Genomic DNA, 23,264 nt, shown 5'->3' with positions numbered 1-23,264 from the left:
CAAGAGGAAATTTGGTTTTCCTCTCTCTCTCTCACTCTTGTTTTCTTTCCTTTAGCAGCTATTTCTGTGATTTGCTGACTGAGGAAAAAAAAGACAGTTGAGTTTTACAGAGCATTGCCCACTGTGGTTAAACCAGATATTTGCTGTGAACAGGTTAGGCTGGCCAGGGGCGTGACTGGGTGGTGAGAGACGATCAGTGACCTGCACCGTGGAATGATCATCAGAGACACCAGTGGGGTGGGTGAGGAGCTGTATACTATCATTGTGGAGTCACCTGTGGAAAGCTCTGTCCAGCACTGTTTTTTTTGCCTTAAACTCGGGATTTGAAGGTTTTTAAACCAAAATGGGCTTCATATAACTTCTCCTGCCACTGCCTGGGAACTACAAGCGAGTTAAAATGAAAAACCAATGAGATGTTGCCTGGAACAAAACACGGGGCACACAAGGGAGCCCGCTCAAACAAGCTGGAAACACTGCGGCTGGGCCTTGTGCAGCACCGAGGCTGCGCTGAGGATGTGGAAGTGTTGTCATGGCAGGGGTGAGAGGGTGAGAGGCCGAGAGGACAGCTGCCAAACGGAGAGCTGCGGGCAGGACACATTCACCACGCCAATCCACAGCCATCTGGAGAGGATGGCTGTGGGTTTGAGTCCTGAGTGGAGTGCTGCTGCTGCTGCCCTAGTCATGAGAAAGGTCCTTAACTCCGTTTCAATCCATCCACCTCCTGGCCACTTTATCCAGTTCAGGGTCACTGGGTAGCCTTAGACTATCCTGGTCAGCACCGGGCACAAGGCAGGCTACGCTCTGGACAGGACACCAGTGCATCGCAGGGAGACACCGACATGCACACACACACACACAACAGGGCTAGTTTTCCCAGAACCCAGTGAACTTACCAGTACGCCTACGCACTATGGGAGAAAACTGGAGCAGCCCTATCTCTAAACCCCTGTGGACATGGGGAGGACACACAGACAGCACCCCAGGACTGACAGTGAACCCAGCAGGCGCCTGTGCAGTGAGGCCGCAGTGCTAACCCTGCGCCAGTCCTTAACCCAAGGGGCTTCAGTAAAATACCCCATCTGTATATACGAGTACAAATCTAAGTACGCTTAGACAAAAACGTCAGTCAAATTATTCAGAAAATGTGACGCTCATCTCTTTTCTTCTCCCAATAACAATACAAATCACAAAACCTAGACAATACGACAGTTCACGTGTTGGTTTTTAATATTTTGGAACCATTTTAGCTGGTGTTTGTGTTTTAAAACGGTGCAGCCCACTTAGGTAGTTAAAAGTGAATCATGTACCGTACCTAGCTCTAAGCCTGGGTTGGTTTGAGTTTGGTAGCTTGGAAAGTCTGGCTTGGAAATTAGGCTCGGGCATGAGGAAGCAGCATCGGACAACTGATCTCCAGTCCTGCTTGAGCTGCTGTGTGAGCGCTGGTGAGGGCAGACTGGTATTACTCATGTCCAGTAGTATGAGACCCAGACTTCATCCAAATCTGCGCTTTGTGAAACGGTTACTCAGCTCCTCAGATGGGGAATTGTGGGGATGCGTTAGAGAGGCACTGTTCGCTCTGCAATACAGCACACCGGCACAATCTTGTGTTGATGAGCTCTGCGGGGAGAAGAGGAAGAGCAGAAGGGAAAATCTCCACATTGTCGTGACCGCTTCATTGATCTTAATCACATTCCAGCGTCTTAACTAGTCATCTGCCCTTGATTGTCAAGGGTGATGAGAATAATAACTAATGACAGCTGATGTGCAGAAATCTCAGTGCTTTATCTCCGTCTGGCCAAACATTTTGGTCACTTCTCCGAGGAGACAGCAGGCAGATGATTTTTTTTTCCAGGCAGATCTGGTCGAAACTTGGCCTCAGCTGCACATTGCGAGTTCCCAGTCCAGCGCTTTTTGGTGTTTTTTTTTCCTCCTTCCCAGTGGAGAGTGGCCATCGGGGCTTGGTGAAGAAGTCAGCGCCTGTCAGATGGGCCCCTGATTGAACCTGGGTGTGAGGCAGGCAGGGAGGCTACAGTGGGCCTGACATTGACACACAGACTGCAGTTCGGAGCTGAAGGCAGCAGATCCACATTTAGTCGACAGTTTGGTATATTCAGATGTGCTGGAGAAACTAAAAATGTAGGAATAAGCGTCTTCGATTCAGCTGTTTTTAATTGTTTTTCAAGTGGGGGGAAATAATGTTTGCCTCTTTCTTGGGGATGTTCCCAGAGTACTTTAACAGAACAGCTGTCAGGGTGTACAGCCTCAGTCCACACTTGAATAGACCCCCAAGACTGTTGATTCGCTGAAAGCCGTCTGCTTTTCGTGATGGGGGACTTGTGCGGCACCAGCAGGGGATGAGCCGCTGCCAGGGGGGTCGCAGGCTGAGCGGCTGTGCCAGGGTGTTGGCACACCTGCGCCAGAGGAACCCCAGGCCTCGCCGCTGCGGGCAGCTCCGGTGAGCCGTGCCGCCGGCACAGGCAGGAGCAGATCACAGGAGCCCAGCAGGAGCTCCCTCTCCGCTGCGATGGGGGCATGGGATGCCCACGCTCTTGCCTTTTTAAAATGAGTTGTATATCCTCACCACGGGACCAGAGGAGCTGGAGAGACAGCCCTGCGGGTCTCTCGAAAAGTCCCTGGAGCCGGGCAGTTCAGATTAGCCATCTCATGCAGTGATCGGCCGCACTCTCATCAGCAGCGCCGCCTTAACCGTGCCTGCTGAGACCAGCTCTTGCAATATTTAATTATTGGCAGCAGCATTGCAGTTTCTGCATGGCAATGTCCTTGGATGCCTGTTTTCAAGAAGGCAGGTGTGTGTGTGTGTGGGGGGGGGGGGTCTCTCCGGAGAACGCTGTCATTAAAGGGGGGGAGCTGGAACGCCCTGCGATCTCCCGCTCGTCCCCGGCCCGTGACTGCCGACAGACGGTCCCGGCGCCTCTTTCCTGCCCCCAGGGCTGCGCTGCTGGGAACGTAATCTTCTGCTAATCTACAACTGGCCTGTACAGAAGTGCAGGAAAGCCTGTAATCTGGGAGAGGATACTAGGCTGCCTTTAATTCCTTGGATTCTCAGGCTGGGGCTCTTAATCCCCCTTCAAACATGCTGTCTTAATCCCTGGCCAGATGTCCCTGTCTGCCTGTCTGAAGCACAGGTCCTGTCCACCCTCCTGTTCCCCTCCTCTCTGCCTTCACACCCCCTGCGGATCCTCCCCTACTCCTCTCCTTCTCCTCTCCGCTGGTCCCGCGGCGCGCGGTACGCTTTCCTGCCCCGGATGTGCCGAAATGACAGAACAGGGACGACGTGGCCGTAGCTCCGAACCTACCCTGGAAAACCACAAAACCACACAGGCCGGCCGGCGGCTGTTGCTCTTAAACACCTCTCCAGTCAAACTTTCAACTCTCCTTGCAGGTGCAGCAGACTAAGGCAGGACACATGGGCCCGTTCCTCTCTCTCTCTCTGCGTGTTTAAACATTCCATCCAAGCCCGTTAAATAATTTAGCTGCAAGAATCTGTGAAAACTCAATTCAGACGGAATCAGATAGCGGTCTGTCACTCATCGAGCTCTTTGAGCCATTTCTGTGGGATAGTACAAGCCCGATACTGGCTTGGTGCATAGCGAAACATCTTTGGAAGTGCAGTGAACAGACTTGGAAAACTTTCTGTTCATAACAAATCTCTATGACCTCATATTCTTGCGTCTAATTGCCACCTTTGAAGTCAACACGTTCATCTGTGGTTGAAAGTAGAAACTGCTGAATATTTTTTTTAGATCTTTCTCTGTGTTGATGTCATTTTTTTTTCACGCACTCCGATTGTTTTTTTTGATGTTTGAACTTGCACAGATTGTACCACCCGTAGGAACACAGCGGCTGTACGGACTAGCCCGTTCGGCTCCCGGGCAGGTTATAGGTGTTTAAAATACTGTAGGAAAGCATGATGTCCATCTGTCCTTCCATTTTCTAAACGGCTTTATCCAGTAGGGGGTCAGGGGGAAGCTGGAGCTTAACTCGGCAAACAGCTGGCGCCAGTTCAAGTCACCCAGGACAAGACGCCAGCCCATCGCAGAGAAAGCATCATTTTCATAAAAGGAGTTCCAGCCCGTTTTAAAACCAGTTTGTTTCATTTTCTACGGTTTTTGTTGAGCTAGAAATGAGACGACTTGAAAGGCTGGAGCCCTTGTTAAAAATCCTTTTCCGTTTGTCGTGATTCATGTTCTAAGCAGCATTTGAATACACAAGTAGTCTACGGTAATTCATTGCTTAATATAACTGATGACCGTTTCCCTCAGTTTATACACACATCTCCAGAGGTGTACTGTCAGTGTAAATTAAGAGCCGTTGGCTTTGAAAAGAGAGAACAGAGGAGAGCGTTTGCTTCCAGTGGGAAGCAGGAGTGAAGGGGTTACTGTGTTGTCTCAAGCAGTGGTTGTATTCATTCACATGCCAGTGGCCAGTCTTCTCAGAGGGGTGAGCCCTGGGACGCTGTAGGAGACTGGGCCCTGGGCCTTCTCTGGCCTCGAGCCTTTCACAGGCCTCGGCCCCTCCGTCCCCCGGCTCAGATGCTGCTCTGTCGCCCGGTCGTGTTCGATATCCCCTCTCGTCTCTTTCCCCCACCTCGTGATCCGGCATTCAGGACACAGCCCCAGAAAACGGAGAAGGAACTGGGATCTGTGGGTTTCAAGCACTCCTCCACACCCCTGCCACGTGCAAAACTGCCCCTTTTAACCCTGTATGGTCTGAATTTTTTATCTTTGGGTGGAAAATAGGAAGAAGTGCTCGTTTATCGTTAGCATGCTGCTTTCTTCTGACTCTTTGCTGTTGTCAGGCAAGCGCTTGTGAAGTAACTGCAGGTACCTACCCCAAACGAGTTGGGTTTTTGCTTTTGTGCAGCTCATAAGCTCACTGCCAAACTGTGGTGTCAGAATAATTGCTTGATCATTTACGTAAGGTCTCTATAACGAGTGCCCCCTGGATAGGATCCATTAAAAACATGATCTTTCCTGCCAATAACAATGTAACTGTTGCATGGAGCATGTTATTATATGTATTAACTCTTTATTCAACTTTAGCATATTTTCATCAGCCTAAGTGTTTTAAATGTTTGGTGCTTTATGTCAGCAGTTATCTGTTCATCCATGCAAATTGTGCCAATCTTGGCTCTCCGTCCTCTTTCCTGACTAACTTCTTTCCTGAAGGTAAATCTGTAGGAGAAAAGAAACATGTATCTCATGTCTGAAATTTGTCCGTCTTCTCATCCTTGAGACAGTCTGTGATGTTGCTGAAGAGTGTTAAAAAAAAGGCAGAATACACTGATTGTCAAACGAATGTATAAATTCATTGAATATTACTCACAAAATTATAGAAAATATGAATAGATGAGGCGGGTGGAAAGGTGGCATAGTGGTTAGTATTGTTGCCTTGCAGCACTAGTGCCCTGGGTTCATTTCCTGGGGTACTATCTGTGTGGATTATGCTTGTCTCGTGTTCACATGGGTTTCCTCCCACAAAAATATATAAGGCTAGGCATTTTAGCCCTTAAGGCTCTTAATCTGGATAACAACAACAAATACTCTTTGCATCTGGTCTTGTGAGTGATTAAACCTTTATCAACTTCGAAATATCAAGCAGGAAAAAAATCTCTAGAGTCCTTTGTGACTCTGGTTCTTTTTTTGCTCCCTCTCCTTTCCAAAACCTGCAGCCAGCACAGCCTGTTTAAGGGTGCAGCATGTGGCAGAGGTTGGTAGCAGAGAATCAAAGTGTTCCTCCTACCGGATGTCCCAGACTTTCTGTGAAAGGACATGTGGATGACATCGTTGCTGTGTGTGTGTGATTGTAGCCCAAGGAGAGGGGCTGCAGACCCATTGGGTTTAGAAGAAATGGAAGCATGTTTCTCTAGTGTAGGGGGAGTGGGGTGTCAGTCTGTCCCTATGTGTCTCTGCATCTGAATTTGTGAATTAAAATTTCTATAGCTGCTGTAGGGAATGTTATTGCAGAAGATGCTGTTTTCTGGTTGGTGCTCAAGGCTTTGAGTGTCTTATCCGAGTCCAGCGTGCCACACAGGAAGTGGTCAGTGTGGCGCAAGTGTCCCAGGATGAGGACAAGACTGTGTGGTAGTTAGTCATTTAATTAAGGCCCCACGCACTCATAACAACCAGGGGGAGCAGCTCAATCCCTTTTCTGACTACGCTTGGGGTTTTGCGTTCAAAAGAGCGTTCCAGGGCTAATTAATAGGGTGGCTTCTTTGAGGTTGTAGAGTACATCTTGGATTAGTTAAGAGAGTCAGGAAATATTGCGCTGTCCTTCTTTTCCCAGAAAACACTGTTTATAAATATCCCTGCCCTTCCCGACAGCAAAACATCTCTTCACAGATTGCACGTTTTAGTCACAGTTACAATCTGATGAGAGACAGTCATGTCACACTTTCTACACAGTATTTATTCAGACCTTGATAGCCCATGTCCATTGTTTTACTTCTAACCTGTGAGGTTACATAGGTCAGGGTGTACGCAGGCAGAGGTACCCCTCCCAAGCATCTTGGAATGCTTAATGAACATTAGAGGAATCAGATAAGATTGCTAGCCTTAATGGCTTAAATTTACTTTTTAAATGTACTGTAGTGTTTTATAAGTATGTGTCAACTGTCTGGAGAGGTTACTGGCCATGAAAAGATGCTACTTAAAATTAATTAACTGTACTATTTAATTGGTTTTTCAATTAGGAAATCCAGTGCATTAATCTTTTTAGGAAACAAAGAGAACCTCTGATAGAATATGTCTTCATGAATAGCTTTTTTGGTTATCAAGGCACCATTGTGTTCGGTAGCCAGAGGAAAGCTTTTGGCAGCTGATTTCTTCATGACTCTTGATGAAATTGAGTTTTAAGGCTATGAAGTGGACACCTGAAAATACATTACCGTTTGCAGCAGGGTGCCTCCATCTCAGATTGATCTAAACCTGTCCCGATGAGCATCTGTGGTGGGTGAGTTAGACTAGGTTCAAGTGGCAGAGTGAAGTGAGCTGGATCCCAGTGCAGCAGGCTTGTCAAAGTATTTTATTGGCATCTGGACAGTACTGGAACTGAGCCCAGGTGGTGCCAGACAGCAGTGGCAGCTGACAATATCCATGATGTTGCAGGGCGAACACAACCAACAGCGGGCAGAACTCTTCTGTAAAGGTCTCTCGGCTCGGAGGAAGGTCATCCAAGGTGTATTTGCTCTGTGAAACTGCTGAGAAAACGGCTGGTTCCGAGCAGTTGTGAAATAACTTGACTTCTGGGGGCCAAGGCCTTTGTTCTCTTTAGCACATAAGTTATTTTAACAGCAATGAAAACACTTTTGTCAACAGTTTGCACACTTTGGAAATCAGTAAATGTGCAACTGAAGTGGTATTTAATAGTCACGTTTCCTTCTGTCACAGCTAGTTCCTTTTTGAAGATGATTTTTTTGAAGCTACACACATCAAGACAGCAGCCTTGGGCATTTTTCGCCCTTGTTGCAGTTTCTGAACTGCGTAGGACATCAGGATGTAGCTAAGCAACAGTACGTAAAAGACAGAATATTAGCATTCTCTTATGAGCGCAGTGAAGTAAGTGCCTGAAACGGCCAGATACCGCCCCTGCAGTTAAAGGGTTAATGGTGAGCTGTGAGATTTGAACCCTTGTAGAGTCTTCAGCCTCTGGTGGTAGCTGTCTTGGACCGCTGGTGCGAGTTGCCTTGGGTATGGTTGTTAGACTGTAATATAGACAGCAGATCTCTTGACCTCCAAGAGGGTGATCGCCCCTCCCTTGTGACATTCAAGCCAATTGTTACCTTATATTTCTCTGCTTCTTACACGCACTCTGCACGTTTATTTTGGAGCCATCTTTGCCTTCTGTTGTCTCCCCGTGAACGCTACCCTCCTGCCCCTGACTCCTGGAGTCAGGGAAGAAGAGGGAGGTCGACGAGGGCTGGGAAGGGTTGGTTCCATATTTTCTCGAGTCCTTACTCTGGTCTTTGGATGAGATGCAATGCCAGGGTCCTACTGTGAGGCTCTCACTCCTCGTTCGCTGTCTTGAGTTGAAAGCCTCGGCCGAGCGAGCAGGCAGAGGTAGCGTGAAGTAGCATGCTCCAGAGCAGAAGGCTGTGGGTTCGAGGTCCTGCCGCAGGCATTCCTGCGGAGCCCCTTGGGTGAGATGTGTTGTCCCTTGCTTCACTCCACCCAGCTGTACACTGGGATGAGACCCAACCTGATGAGCCACTAGTTCTGAGCCACTTGCCTTGTCTCTGGCAGCAGGGCTCCGAACTCCATGCTGGAGGGTTGCAGGTTCAGATCCCAGACGGGACACTGCCCTTGTGCTCTTCAGCAAGGTGCTTCTCTCCCATTGCTCGAGTAAGTTCCGGTGCTTAATAAATGGGTCTTCAGGTCTCCTTTGTAAATGATCATTTGTTTTCAATTAGCTCATCTTTGTCCGTATTTAACTTTTATTGAAAGATAATAAGAAGCAATTATTTTTGTTGCCCGAGTGGGGGGTATTCTGTTCTTCATCATGCGTAGTTTGGAGTGAAAGTTCAGGAGTCTGGTCTCATAATGGCTCTGAATATCTGGGAACAAATAAGAACCTTTCTTTGTCCCTTCCCATCTCCACATGGGAACAACAACAACACTGCAGAGCGTCCAGGGACTGGGGCTGCACACTGCCCAAACCCACAGGCCGAAGTCTCACTGCGGCCAAAAGGAGAGAACTGGGGGGGAGAACTACGAGATAAAAAGAGAGGAGTTGACCTGCCAGAGCCAGGGCACTGTGAGTTACTAAAGCTGCAGAAGACTCCGAGCTGGACGGCAGGGGCTGGCTGACGAAGTTTCTTTATCTGCTGCTGTTGTTTGAGGTCCTGGCGAAATTTACGGGGTGTTTTGTGAGGCCATTAAAGTGAAGGTTTTTAACCTGGCCTGGATTATTATCATGTAGCCTAACCTAGGCGGTCCCTTATTTTTCTGGGGTTGAGATTTCGGGTGCAGTTCTTCTGCTTGTCCTTGCCGAGACCGTCTAGTGCGTCTCTGGGCTATAGTGCCCGTGCTCCCGTCAGCGCTGTAGCTCAGCTGCCCCTCCGGGGGCTGGTGTCCAGATGACGGCTCTGTTCTGGCTCAGGGCGCACCCTGGCCCAGGACAGACCGGCCCGAGCCCAGCCGGCTCTTTGAAGAGCCCGCTCCAGCCCTCCGCCCACTTCAATGTTCCCTTTATGTGCTGTACACGAAGAGGAAATGAGCCCTGTGTTCTCAGGCTGTCCAGCCAGCCTCTTCATTAACATCAAGCTCTGTGCTCCTGCAGGCTGTTTCAGATCACTACCATATGTCTGCCGAGGCCTGCTGAGTACAGTCGAGTGACGTGGCTCCTACCTTAGCCTCTAATTTGTCGTCTTGAAATAAGAACGCTGTTTTTTCCCCCCTCTGGTGGCATTGGTGCGCTGCCTCCCTCTTGTGAGAATTGAACTCCCCTGTTTCTCCGCGGCCGTTCCGCAGCAGACCGGTCTGTGTGGCTGGCCCCCCCTGCTGGGAGCGGACCCCCCCCCCTCGCCTCCCTGGCAGGGCAGCCTGTCTTCAGCAGCTTCAGCAGCACAGGCATCGGTCCAGCAGCACAGCGGTCTGATCCGTTCCAGGTTTTGTGAGCTGCCGCTTTCCCGCAGACTGTTCTGATTAAGCAGAAGAGAAAACTGTATTTGATATGATTTTATCTTGTCTGTCAATGCAGATGTCTTTGGAATGAGTTCACGAGCCTGAAATGACCCATCACCCGCTGACAGCTTTATCAAGCCATGGGTCCCCTCAACTTCAAAAGGGCTTGAACTCCTTACAGTACTTACAGTATGGAGTGAGAGTTTGCCAGTCAGTTACTTTTTACTTTCGATTACCACCCAAACCTTCTGTGAGGAGCAGCATCTGAGTCACGTTCCAACAGGACACCACAAACGCACAACAGAGCACCTTCCTAGAAAGCAGTGACTCCGTTAAAAGCTTTCCCTCAGAGATGGGCGCTGGGTCCTCTTCCCCCCCCTTTAAATCCACATTCTGCGTGACTGACAACTCCCTGTCCGTCATCTCGCGGGTTAAAGCTTTTCCCCGATGTCCTTCAAAAAACAACTCGCCAAAGCCAGCTGTTAAGAAGACAATGAATTCATAAAATAAATAAAATGGCCCCATAAATAAAGAACAGCATATAATATATGCAGAAAAATGTCAGGCTTTTACAGTTTGCGGTGTCCATTCCCAAACATAAAGAAAGTTCATAATCTCTGTAGGAGGGGTGTTAAATGGGAGCTTTGTGTCGCCAAGTCCCAAAGTCATTGGCCCAGGCCGCCCATCCCAGCATGCACCTCACCGCGGCATGAATACAGCACTTGTCTGACGGTGTGGGTCGGCTGCCCCCATAATCCTTCCCCTGCTTGACGGTGCCCACAGCAGCAACGCTGCTCAGATCTTCACTGCAGAGTTTCCAAACTCCAAGTGCAGGCAGTTAGCGCTGGAACAGAATAAACTGCCATTCTGTGTGTTTTAGCAGAAAGATCCCTCACTGGGACAGAGATGAGCCGCTTCCCCGTCCCAAAGAAGGGAAGGAGAATCAAGAAAAAGAGGAAACAGTAGTTGAGGGTTTTCGCGGCGGCTCTGCAGTGAACGTTTTTTTCTGCTGAGTCTGTAGAAGCTAGTCGTGTTTGAGAGGAACTGGAGGGCTGGTCGGCCGACAGTCTGAGAGGAACAGGCAAGGAAAGAAAGTGTTTCGCGATTTGTGTCTGGAAGCTTGAGGTCAGCTCTAACATCTGAGAGCGTCAATAGTTGACTAGGAACCGAAAGGAGAGATGTGAGGTTCTAGCAAAGCAGGGTTGCTGGTGGTGTTGTGGAGGTGTTGTGTGTGGGGTTTAGGGTATTGTAGGAGTTTTTTGGGGTGCCAGTCAGATCTGTCTTCACTGGAGCAGCACTGGCTAGGATGGGGATGCTGGTCTCCATTGAGTGACTTTGCAGACTCCCGAAGGGAAACTGATTTCAGGGTGCACTGGGGCATCTAGGAGCGAGGTGTTATAGAGATGTCTGTGGTGGTTCTCGGAGTCCGAGAGGAGCCTTCTTTTCGAGGCAGGGCTGAGCTCAGGGGGGGGAGGAGCTGAGCTGTCGTCGGGGGGGGCGCGGAGGGTAGCTTCTCAGGGGGGTGGCGGGGGAGCCGGCTCCGAGGCCTGTTTTGGGGGTCCCCCCGCGCCGGGATGTTCCTGTACTGGAAGAAACGGGGCGCGTACGAGCTGGAGACCCTGCCCACCTCGCTGACGGAGCTGGGGCTGGGGGCCGAGCGCTACGCCTGGGCCTCTTCTCTGGATGTCATCCACGACCTGTGCGGTAAGACCCGGGGGCGAGGCTGGGGGGCTCGGGGGGGCGAGAAGCAGGGACAGGCCTCTAGAGGTCTGGGGGTGGGGACGGTTTTCATGGCCCTTGGGGAATTTTAGTAAATGAGGCGGAGGTGGGGTGGGGGGATGCTCCAGACATCATTTCAGGCAGATAAACGTCTACAAAGGATCCCCCATGGGGCACGGGCGTAACCCGCCGTGGATTCTGCATTGTCGGCATTGTAAAGGAGCCATTGAAAAGCCTTCAAGGAGGTCCGGAGTTCGGGCGGAGGGGGGGGGCAGACTCCCCTCAGGGCTGGAGGTCTCGGCTCTTTGAAAGAGCTGAACTGGCCGGGTCCTTGGCAGGCAATGGCGGAGGGGGGAGCCTGATGACGGTCTTCAGAGCTTTGCAAAGGTTAGACGAGGTCTGGCTCCGGCACCTTCGTGCGTCCGCCGGCATTTGAGGTCCCTCATGGAGAAATCTAAGCATCAACAGTGGAACAGACATGTTAGTTTCTCCGAGTCGGGCTAATACTCCAAATACCTAGACGAGTCGTGGTATTGAGTTCAGTGTACCAGGGAGGTCCTTCAGAAGAATGCCCAGATGGAATAAGTGGATAGAAGCACATGAGATACCGGGGTGAGTTTGTTAATAATGATAATAATTGCTTACACTTCTATAGCTCTTTTCTGGACACTCCACTCAAAGCGATTTACAGGTAATGGGGATCCCCTCCACCACCATCAGTGTGTGTAGCATTCACCTGGACTTGTTGGGCTTGTGGAGTTGTAGATCAGGCCATACAAGAGAGAAACATCTCCAGATAGGTGTCTTGCCAGTCTTTTTCAGTGTTTGAGAGCCAAGGCTACATTTTGCTGCTTTATTCTGCAAGTAATGCTGCAAGTTTAGTAAGTGAGCTAAGGTGTGAGAGAGAGAGTTTTTTTTTCCCCACTTCCACCTCCTTCAGAGTTTCAGATGAACGGCATTTGGCGAATGATAACGAGGGAGAAAGTTTGGGGGGGGGAGAAAACAACCCGTAACTTTTAAAGCTATCTTGAGTGTGCACAACTACACAGACATTGGAGGGGGGCCTGACTTTGATATTAAAATAGAATATCATTTGATTTATTAAAAAAACGACTTATGCTTTTAAAGCTTGAGCTGTTTTAAGAGGTTTTGGTGAAGGTAGGTAAGTGGAAAGAGGAGAGATTGTAAAAGCTGACATTAATGGTGGCTGATGTGAAATATTTCCAATTGAGGAAGTGCTTAGTTTAACGGCGAATTAGAGTGCTTAGTGTCAGTGTGTTTGAAATGCAGCAGAGGCTCATACGGTCTTGGCAAGAGGCCATTATTAGGAGAGGGGAGAGCAGAGTTTAACCCTTCCGATGCCAATAGCATTCCCACCTGTATAAACCCCGGCTGTGCTGTACTGTGAAGTCGTAAGCACAGAAATCGGGTGGAGAGCCTGAAGAGGGGTGATAAGCACAACACAGCTGTTGCCTGCAGCCATGTTAATGCATGTGAGAGGAGCCACCAGCAATCCAGTCCCAATCTGGCATCTTCGCTGCGCTGAGATCTCGCTGACATTTCAGGGGTTTTCATTCTCCCTTTCTCGACTGCGTCGCTTTTGCGTCAAGAGTGTTGGGACAGCAGAGCCAAAACTGCCATTTCTGTCAGACGGTCTGTGTGTGTGTGTGTGTGTGTGAGATCGTGAGCTCCGTATGAGTGGTCAGCGCGGTGTCACGTCCGAGTCCTTCTCGAGTCATTCCCAAATTGCGCGGGTTAGAATACATTATCCTCGTCGGACCTCAGCGTGAAGGTGACGTGCAGCACCGCAGGCCAGCTTTGATCCCGCTCCTCTTTGCTGTAATTAGGGAGAACTACCCCTCGTGATGGAGCGTTCTGGCTCCTGGGAAAACGTCTCTTTCCATTTGGGCAGCCAAGTCGACACACAGTGCCCTCGTTGGCATTCTTTACTCTGGAATCAGCTTTGTTCTCACTGAACAAAGTGCCGGGACTATAAACGTATGTCTCTGTTGCATGGCGTGGCCTCTTGGCAACACGTTTGATTTAAGAAATCTCATGATGCCCTATTGCACTCTGCACCTCTGCATTGGGATCTGTCAAAACATCCATTTTACAGAAATCGGACGTGCACTGGATCTTAAATCTTAAATCTTGGTGGAACAAAATCTGCAATTTTTGGTGTTCTTTTGAGCGTGCTTCCTAGGGCTCTGTCTTCTGGTTCAGAGGACAGCACAGCTGCATTGCGTGTCTTTAGAGACCCTCTCCAGGACTGCAGCCTGAAAGTACAGATAGACCTTAATCAGAGAGCAGGTGCTTCACATTCTCTCATGTTTTACAGGTGTTTTATTTCTGAGCTGTGTGGGTTCAGGACATTACTGTAAATCAAACGTAAAGGACGAGTATTACAGTGAATCTCTCGTTGTCCTTTGTGCTCAGATTATTCTGAGAAACCTTCTCAGAATCCGTGATCTTGAATCCAAGCCAGGTGGCTTCACAGCAAAGAAAGAAAACATTCTGCACCTTCTAGCTACTGTTTAATTAATTTACATTGTCTCATTGTTCCATTGCTATTTTTTTAACAGCAGCATCAGGCCCTACTCAGTATATCAGGCCAGGATGGCACACGCTGCCTGCTCTGTTTTATGATTTATACTGCATTACCAATCTGCTGGTTGTGTTCAAGTACTTCCCTCCACTAGCGATGGAGAAATACAGACTTGAAACCTCACTGCACTGGGCTTCATTGTGCTTGTTCCAGCTGTGAGCCCCGGGGAAGGTTTGCAGGAACTGGTTTTGAAGGAGTGGAAAATAACAGTGTATCCAGAAACACAACAGTGGGTCCATAAAAGATAAAAAATAGGCTTGCTGTGTGGCTAATGAGAAGAAGCAGGAGTGTGCTAACGCAATCTGCTTCACATCATGAGAAGATAAGAGGAATGGAGAGATTCATTGGACTTTTTGGGATGTTTTGGGATGACTTAGCTTCATAAGGTATTGCATTACAGTTCTAATCTAAGGGATTACTTTTTGAGTTAATAGGAAGTTGGGCAAAATAGCGAGTCTATGTATTGCATGTATATGTAAGTAATGTATTTCATAGTAATTATGCACGTGCTACTTAGATCATCATATCTGATTCCATTTCTAAAGTACTCCTCCACACAAATGTAATCCCTCAAACAAGTCCCTCAAGGGTTAATAAAGTGATGTTATTATTATTATTATTATTATTATTATTATTATTATTATAAGTAAGTTGTAATTGTAATGCATTTCTTTTTAAAATAAACCTGCCCCAAACTATAAGAAATTGAGATACATGCCCTATTCACTTCAAATTCTGAACTCCCTCGTCTCGCATTCACCAGAACGGTGTTTCTCCACAGGCTGTGGAGCTTGGCCATGTGGGAAAGGAAAGTCTCTGTTCCATATGGCCATATTTGGGGAAAATAGCAGCAAATATCTGAGTGATCAGTTTTATTTATGAATTGCTCTTCATTGCATGCATGTTAGCAAAGCACTGTAAAATTTGCACAAGAGCTGCGATATACTGTGGTGTGAGATCACGGTAAATATTCACCCAGTGAATACACACACACGAGCTGCACAATGAAGCAACACAAAACAACACAAAGATCAAATGTCAAATAAAGTATCAAACTGAGTTAAAAACCCAGTCATTCAACAGCTCAGTTTTTAAAATTAGGTGCTGACTGGATGTACAAACAAACTTTTGGTCAAGAATTCTTGGTGTCTCACAGTGTGTGTTCTGGTATCTGGACTGGACACAACCAGCGTCTGTTGATCACAAGAGTGTGGTCAGTCTCAGTAGGAGTGGACAGCGTGCAGTCTCTCAAGTGAAGTGGTACTACATTTCTTTACTTATAGAAAGTGACACTTGAAGACTTTGCTATTTCCCCTCTCCAAGATCGTAAACGGCACTGGGGAATCGAACCCTTCCCATCTTTCTCCTCCTCCGCCAGTCCAGGTGGCTTCTGGGATGGGGTGGGGTCCACTTCCGCCGGCCTGCAGCTCTGCTGTGGAGCACAGCGGTTTCCTGACGAGACCCTGCAGTGGAGTGATACAGGAGAGAGGTTGACAAGGTTGACAGGAAAAAAAGTGGTGTCAGCCAGCGCATGCCGCACAAAAAGTGGACCCAAATTGAAAACAGGCACTTGCATTCTTCACATTCCTCCTGAAGGTTTGTTTAAACTCACTGTTCTGTGCACTTGGCTTCTTTGCCTTTCCTAAGCAATGCGAAACACGTTGAGAGTGAGCAACAATGGGGCATGGAGCAAGTGTACCTGCTGGGGCTTCAAACCCAGGGTCACTGGCAGGAGGAGGCTAAAGGGTTGTGAGACGGGGGCTAAGTGCCCACTAGTGGTAAGAGCTGAGGCACTGGGGTACAGCGTGAGGTAATGGGTAGAGCTGAGGCACTGGGGGAGAGGGAGGGAGGCAGTGTGGGCTAGTGGTCAGAGCTGAGGCACTGGGAGAGAGGCAGTGTGGGCTAGTGGTCAGAGCTGAGGCACTGGGAGAGAGGCAGTGTGGGCTAGTGGTCAGAGCTGAGGCACTGGGAAAGAGAGAGAGGGAGGCACTGTGGGCTAGTGGTCAGAGCTGAGGCACTGGGAAAGAGAGAGAGGGAGGCACTGTGGGCTAGTGGTCAGAGCTGAGGCACTGGGAGAGAGAGAGGGAGGCAGTGTGGGCTAGTGGTTAGAGCTGAGGAACTGGGCTGTGTTGGTGATTAGTCTTGAGGTGCTCAAAGGCAGGGACTTGGAGAGAGGAACTGAAGGTTACAGCCTGGTTTGGGGCGGCTATAAAAGCGATGGTTATGTTCTTGGTGTTATTTTCCTCTCGCAGTCTGCTGTAGTGCTAGTGTGTGCACTTGTTTGTGCATATATTGTATTTGTGCACGTCTGTGCTGTGGTGTACCTGTCTCAGACATCGCCGCGGCTGTTAAGTCAGTGTTTCTCTCGGCATGTTCGCTCGGGGTGGTGTGCACTACCGAGTGTGTTTATGTATACAGCATAAACAGTGCAGTGTTTTTGTTAATGGTTTAATCAGCACTGCTGAGCTCAGGAATTCCTCACCGAGACCGTGAGTAACACGGCCTGTGTCAGGCTGGGGGCGGGCGGAGCTACAGGAGGGCACGAGCAGACACCCACAAAACCGCCACCTTCATTTCAGCCTGCTGTGCCCAAGCTCAAAGGCCTTCAGACCTGCAGCAGAATAGACAGAAAGTTAAATGGACTTGGTCGAGAATTCTTTAATCTCGGTCTCCTTTAGACCTTTAGAAGACCCTTATTATCCCGAACTTCGGAATTTGGAAAAGACACATGCATTCAAGTACAGAAAAATGCAATAAATAAAACATGAAATCCTCCAAGACACGTCATGGGATGGATCTTGGAGGATTTCACGTTTTGAGGATTATCGAAAAGCGCCAGGTGTAATTTAGGTTAAATCAGATTTTATATGATCTTTTCTCATTTTAATTACTCAGTTTCGTATCTTATTTCCAGTTCAGTTCTTAGAAGTTTTGCACGGTAGTATTTTCCTATGCCAGAGGTCTTTAGCCCTGGTCCCAGAAGTCCCTGCTGTCCCAGGTTTAGTGGTGCCTTCTGCTGCTGACTAAGAATTAGGTTCATCCTGAGTAACGAAGCTAACACATCCCCATGTACCCAGTGAAGGAGTGGGCTGAGATGTAGATCAGTGGCTAGGACAGGTGATCACTGGCCTAGACCATGGTGCCACATCCACTGTTAAAGATGTTTTAGATACCTTCTGATAAAGTTAGAAGGGTTCGAAGGAAAAAGAGGCTGTTTGCCTTATTAGGTTTGTCTGCTAGTATCAGATTGATTAGAGGATATCATTCAGTTATTTCTTGAAAGAATTGGATTTTAAGTTGGTTTGCTTGAAGAAATGGATAGAGCTCACAGTCTGGGTTTAAGTGGTCCCCATCTCTCAAACTCTTCAACCTCATCTGTTCTTCCATTGGCTTTTCCTTCCACTCCGACTCAGACTCCCACCACCCTTTGTGTAAAGACGTACGTTCTGGCCTCAGTTTTAAGTGAACTTCCCTGTAGTTTCCTCCTCTCTCCTATCGTTTGTGTCTCCCTGTTAATTCTGAATGTGTTCAGTGGCTCAGCGTGGCCTGTTTTGAAAACTTAAATCAGGTCCTTTCGTAGCCTTCTGTGTTCCAGACTAGAAGGTTCAGTTCTTTTAGCAGGTCAGTGCAAGACATTACATTAAGCCCTGGAATGTATCTGGTAGCTCCTCTCTGGACAAATTCCAGATCAACCCCAATTTTGTGTAATGTAGTGGCCAAAACCAACCAATATTTGAAGTAAAGTCTTAATAGCATATTGTACAATTTACTATGACATAGCTTTATTTAAATTCTGTAGTTTTAACCATTTATCTACACATTTGCCTCAACAAATCAACATGTCACACTGTGTTGATAAAAGCCTCAGATGTCTTCATAGATGTCTTCTTCAAACTCAGACATTCCCATCTTAAAATTCTGATTGTTTTGCCTTACCTGCGTGTGCCACTACACCCTTTTCCGTATTAAACGTCTTCTGCCGCAATTAAGGGGCAGCATGTGAGGGAAGCAGGCAAGGATAAGTAACATGGCTGCCCAAGCATTAAGGAACGTAACCGGCTGCTTTTGCAGTGGCCTGTGGAACCGTTGTCAGTTGTTGTCATGCTAATTGGTTTCGCACGTCCAGTGTTTAATGTTGATCAAAATCTGTCTTTAACGGAGTCTCTGTTTTAAAATGCACCTCCCTGCAATTTCCTCCTCCTGTTCAGTTTAACACCAGTAGCCTTAGTACAGCATGAGTACAGGCGCACAATACCAGGCACAAACCAGAGCAGTGTGCAAAAACACGGCCGGTCTTGGTTGCCCAGCCTCATGTGCCTACATCAGGCCCTGTCTGAAGCACAAGGCCTCATTTGAAAGCGAAGCCTGTGAGGTGGTGGGAAGCCTGATTTTGTGGGGAGGGGGAGGGAGGATAAGGGGTGACGGCTCTCATTTTATAACCCAGAGGCTCTGCTTGTTCGGGAGCAGCCACCAAACCGGCTGTGAAAAGCCACCTGCCCAGGGACGGGAACAGGAACAGGGACCGTGGCGGAGCAGAATGGAAAAGACGAGCGCGGAAACGGAGAAGCTGCAGCTGCTCCCTGAGAAATGTGTGTCGGGGCGTGAGCCGCCTGGCGGGCCTGAGGCGGGGCAGGGGCACAGCCTGATCGGGGCGTGGGCCGGGAGCTGTGAGTGACCTTTGGCCTGACGAGCTGCAGATGTGCGCCCGGTGTTCTGGGTTCAGCCTGGCTGAGGGTGACGGATAGTGGCTGGGAGTGTTTTTGGCATCATAGAGCACTTAGTGGAGGGGGATACGTGTGTGTTGATCTTCCTCTATTAGAAAGATGCTGATTTTAGGTTTGCACCACACCCATCTCCTGCCCCTCCGAGGCACTTGGAGCTCGGCACCAGGGCGAGCTCTGTGTGTTTTGCTTGCGGTAGGCATGGTTGGGTCAGCAGTGATCATCTGGACTGCTCGTTGGTTTGCCAGAGAGCCAGGCGTTATTTTAGCTCCAGCTCAACTTTCTAACATGCTATTATAGCAGCATCTTTACTAGAAAAGTAGTTATAGTCTGCTAGCAGAAACTGTTGTGCATGGAATGTTTTTTTTGTTACATCTGTCCTTCTGAAATAATTCATGCATCTTCAAGCATTTTTTTTTATCCCAAAATTCATGAGGCTTTCAGACATCAGCTGTGCTCAACGGTCCTGAGATTTGCAGGTCTCGGATCTAAGTGTCTTTTGCCAGCTGTGAGCACTGTGGAAGCTGGGTGGGTTTCCTTGACATCACACACAACCACGGCCTTTATCTTTAGCTCAGTGTGCGTTCTGCAGCGTGGTGCCTGACGATCTGTGAATTGCACGCTGGCACAGCCTGTTTGGCGTGCCGCTACAGTCAGTAGCGCTGCAGTCACGCTGTCATACCCCAGCGGTGTCACCTCATGCCCCCTGCCTCAGTGGTGTGTCCGTGTTCCAGCCTTTACACACAGGCACGCTGGAGCCCAAGACCTCATTATAATAGAGTTAAAGGAGAAAAGGGGCATCAGTGTAGCACCACTTTGACAGTGCGTTTTCACGGATCTGAGTTTCAATAGTCCCTCAAACTGTTTAAACTAGTCTATTCTCCCATCATCTTTCCTTTCCATCGCTCTCTCATTCCCCCCTTTCGGGGCCTCAGTCCTTTCTTCACCCTGCTCCTCAGATCTCTCTCGCTCTGTCCCCTCTGCTGCCCCTGCCTTTTCACTCTCGTCACCCTTGCCCTTGACATTTACCCTTCTGCCTTCGCACTCTTTTGCTCTCCTTTTGCCCCCCATCACCCTACTCCCCCCGCTACCACGTCCTCTGTTTCTCTCCCTCTCCCTCTCCCTGTCTCTGTGTCCCATCACCTTCTCCCTCTTCCTGTCTCTGCCTGTCCCCGTGTGTCCCATCACCTTCTCCCTCTTCCTGTCTCTCCCTGTCTCTGTGTGTCCCATCATCTTCTCCCTCTTCCTGTCTCTCCCTGTCTCTGTGTGTCCCATCATCTTCTCCCTCTTCCTGTCTCTCCCTGTCTCTGTGTGTCCCATCATCTTCTCCCTCTCCCTGTCTCAGCCTGTCTTGCTCTTGCCTCTCTGCCTCTCTCTCCCTCTGTCTGAGTGCTTCACTCTGCTGCTTTTCTGCCTCTCCTATCTGTCTTCCTCAGCCTGTGGAGGGGATTTTGCTTAATAATAATTGCTTACACTTACATAGCACTTTTCTGGACACTCCACTCAAAGCGCTTTAATATTTTTAGTCTTTGTAAAGGGGGTTTAAGGGTTCAGAGAGCCTGCTCTCCCTCTCCGTCAGTGCTCAGTGCAGATAAGGACACTTCCTGCCCGGGTCTGTTGTGTCTACTGGGCGACTGGCAGTTCCCCTTGTCCCTCTCCGTTTCTGTACTGCAGAGCTGTCCAGTCTCTCGCTCACCCTTCTCCCCTGTTCTCAATGCCTCGCTTTCTCTCCCTGTCTCTTCTGCTCCGTGTCACCTAACCCCCTCACCTCCCCCAGTCTCCGATTCTTCAAACCTGTTTCCCACTTCCTTCACCAATGGACAGATGTTTTGCAAAACAAAAAAAATTGGGAAAGAGGGAGAGTGAAGAGGAAAGAGCCAGATCCCGAGTCCGAGAAGGGGAATGTTCAGCTCGTTGTCCGTCTGTGTTTGCGTTCACGTGCGCGTGAGTGTGTCTGTGAATGGACACTTGCGTCTGTTGTTGGTCTTTGCTGAGTGGGGGACGTGCGTGCTGTTTCTTGCCCCAGTGAAAGCGGATGAGAGAATGGCGATCTGTGCCGTCTGCCAGCCTGCTACTTTGTTTTTACAAACTGCTAAAACAGACCCAGTCGGGACTCGAATTGCATTCTGTCTGCTCTGTGAGCTCTGTCCTTGTAGCCTGCACAGTGAAAGATCACGCCTGTCTCAATGTTAGAAATGTGCACAGTGTGTGGGAATGATTGGCTCACACTTGATAAAAAAATCACTTTAAACCACACTGCATTCACTGTACTGTTTTGGAACAAGTAATCATTTACGCTAGCTTGGGGAGATATTCATTTAGCCAGAATCATTTTTACAAAATTAAACGGCTTATGGCTTAATGGCAATCACAAAGTAATATCTAGAACATTTTCTCTGACATTGTGCAAGTTGTTGTTTTCTGTGCAAGCTAGGCAAGATCATTTGAAGGAATCTGATTTTCCCCAAGTCAGAAAAGGTTTGATTTTTTTTTCTTTTCCTCAAAGTTTTTTGCCAAAAGGATGTTTATTGAACCTGTTGCACAGCTGTCAAAGGGTGAAGAAATGAGATACTGTCCCTCACTGACGTCTTGATAGAGATGTCATGGGCAAAGCTTTGTTTGATGTGGTTCTGTGGGATGGGTCCTGGTTTTTTGGAATTCAGGAATGCAAGTCAGTTTTTTTATGAAAATGATCTGTTTATGCCGTTACCTCGTAAGCGTCACCAAAATGCTCCAAGGCTCTGATGAAATTGACACAGTGGATTTCTTCAAAATGCACAGAGAACCAGAGGGCCATGGGTGTGGAAACAGAGAACAGGAGGCGCTTCTTTACACTAAGGGTTGTGGGAGTGTGGAACAAGCTAATCGATGCCCTGGCTGGATGAGAATACTGGATCAATTAACGACTAACTATCAAACATGCCGGGTTGGTGGAAAGGCATCCTTTTGTTTGTAACCTTTCTGACATTCTTATTTTCTCAAGCGAAGCGAAGAACTGACCTTAACCAGAAACGATCAATCTGGACTCAGCGTAGACTGTGTGGTCACACGTAGCACTTCGTTTGTTAAGAGTAGTACATTCAATAAACATATCTCAGGAGTCCCTGACTCACTTTTGGTAGGTTGCCAGACAGGGGGTAAGTAATGTGTTTTATTTAAGCTTTACTGTAAGGGTAACAGTTAACCCCTGGAGCACCTCATGCTTGCCAGGATAATCTGTTGTGTGTGTGTGTTTTCTGTCAGTTTGCCATTTTTAAACCTGAAAAGGGGAAATTGCATGTTTACAGGGTTTTTTAGAATGAGAAAAGGGGAATTTTGGTACCAGGCCTGGAAAGGTGACTGACTTTATTTTGAATAGTCGGACATATGGATCTAGGGGTTATAAGATGAAACTAAGAGAGGTTTAAAAAGCAAACGGAGGTTATCTGGTCATCACTGTATGGTACAGCCATATCGCAGCATGTGACACAAATGCTCTGCAAAGGCTTGTGGCAACGGCGCAGACGATTATAGGATGTGATTTACCATTAATTGATGAGATTGACATTATCCGCTGTCACAATAAAGCCCAAGCCAGCCTGTTCTGCCTGCGCTCTGGCAGGCTGTACCGCACTAGGCTTAAGGACAGTGTCCCCCCCTACGCCAGTGCGCATCAGCTCACTGTACCATGCCCCAGATGTCAGTGCACCTCTGCACCACACACCTCTGACTTGGATTACCATGTGTTCAGTGTTCTCTTCCATGAATTGGATCATGTACCGTTCTGTAATGTACGGTCTAGATTGTGTCGTACCGTGTCTTGTCAGCTGTCCTGTGCACGGCCTGAGAGAATTCCAGTGTTCCTGTGCCCTCTGCTCTTATTCTGTCAAGCTAGACCATTTGTTTGCTATGATCGGTGATGTTGAACGCAGAACTGAAAGACGTGTTGAGCTGGAGAGTGTTTCTGGAGGGAGCTGGCGAAGGCTGGGTGGTCCTGAGCACGCTGTAGGTGCACATCTGTGCTGCCAGCCCATGTCCAGGTGCCCCCCCTGTGACCCGGACAGCCCGGCGAGGAGCATCTTCCTCTAACCAGTCAGTTCTTTGTATTTATTCCCTCACTTTCTTTTCCCAGATGAGAAGCCTCCAGTGGAGGAGAAGTGCATCCTGTGCCAGCACCCGGACTGCGCAGAGCGACGCCGGGCCACCAAGGTAAAGGGGTTAGGGGTCAGGGGCCAGAGGTCAAAGGTCAGCTTGACGCTGTGGCAAGGGCAGGGGGCTACCCTGACACTGAGTCCCCAGTCTGAACAACAGTTGGGCAGGATCAACCACTTTTATTCTCGGGACAGAGCACAGTCTGTGAGCAACCGAAGAAAACACAGTTTATTTTGCTGTGACATAACTGTTCTTAAATAGAAATTAATCAAATTTACCTTACTTCAATTTAGTCTGCAAGAGTGTACATTTGAAAACTATCCATTGGCTGTGGTGCAGATTTTTTTTTTCTGCGCAGTACTGCCAAACAGTGGAAAATGAGAGAGACTTTTTTTTCCAGTTAAAAAAAAAATGTAAAAAATGAAGCAGACTGTCTGGCCATGGGGC

At 48.5% G+C, this 23,264-nt stretch overlaps 1 protein-coding gene across 7 annotated transcripts in view; it reads left to right on the top strand.

The window, feature by feature from the left end:
• The window catches only part of LOC102695504 (pleckstrin homology domain-containing family G member 5), a 101,177-nt gene that overhangs the window by 2,356 nt on the left and 75,557 nt on the right, over positions 1–23,264 (top strand). For 4 of the 7 annotated variants that reach the window (XM_069183605.1, XM_069183603.1, XM_015336915.2 and 1 more), the window contains exons 1-2: positions 11,216–11,345; positions 22,798–22,874. In XM_069183605.1, the coding sequence (XP_069039706.1) occupies positions 11,216–11,345; positions 22,798–22,874 (207 nt within the window). Of the gene's footprint in view, positions 1–11,215; positions 11,346–22,797; positions 22,875–23,264 lie in introns of those variants that run through there. The other 3 variants (XM_069183608.1, XM_069183607.1, XM_069183611.1) reach the window with 1 other exon arrangement.

The sequence above is a fragment of the Lepisosteus oculatus genome, chromosome 25 (assembly GCF_040954835.1).
Source record: "Lepisosteus oculatus isolate fLepOcu1 chromosome 25, fLepOcu1.hap2, whole genome shotgun sequence".
NCBI lineage: Eukaryota > Metazoa > Chordata > Actinopteri > Semionotiformes > Lepisosteidae > Lepisosteus > Lepisosteus oculatus.
This window is presented reverse-complemented; position numbering and strand designations above follow the sequence as displayed.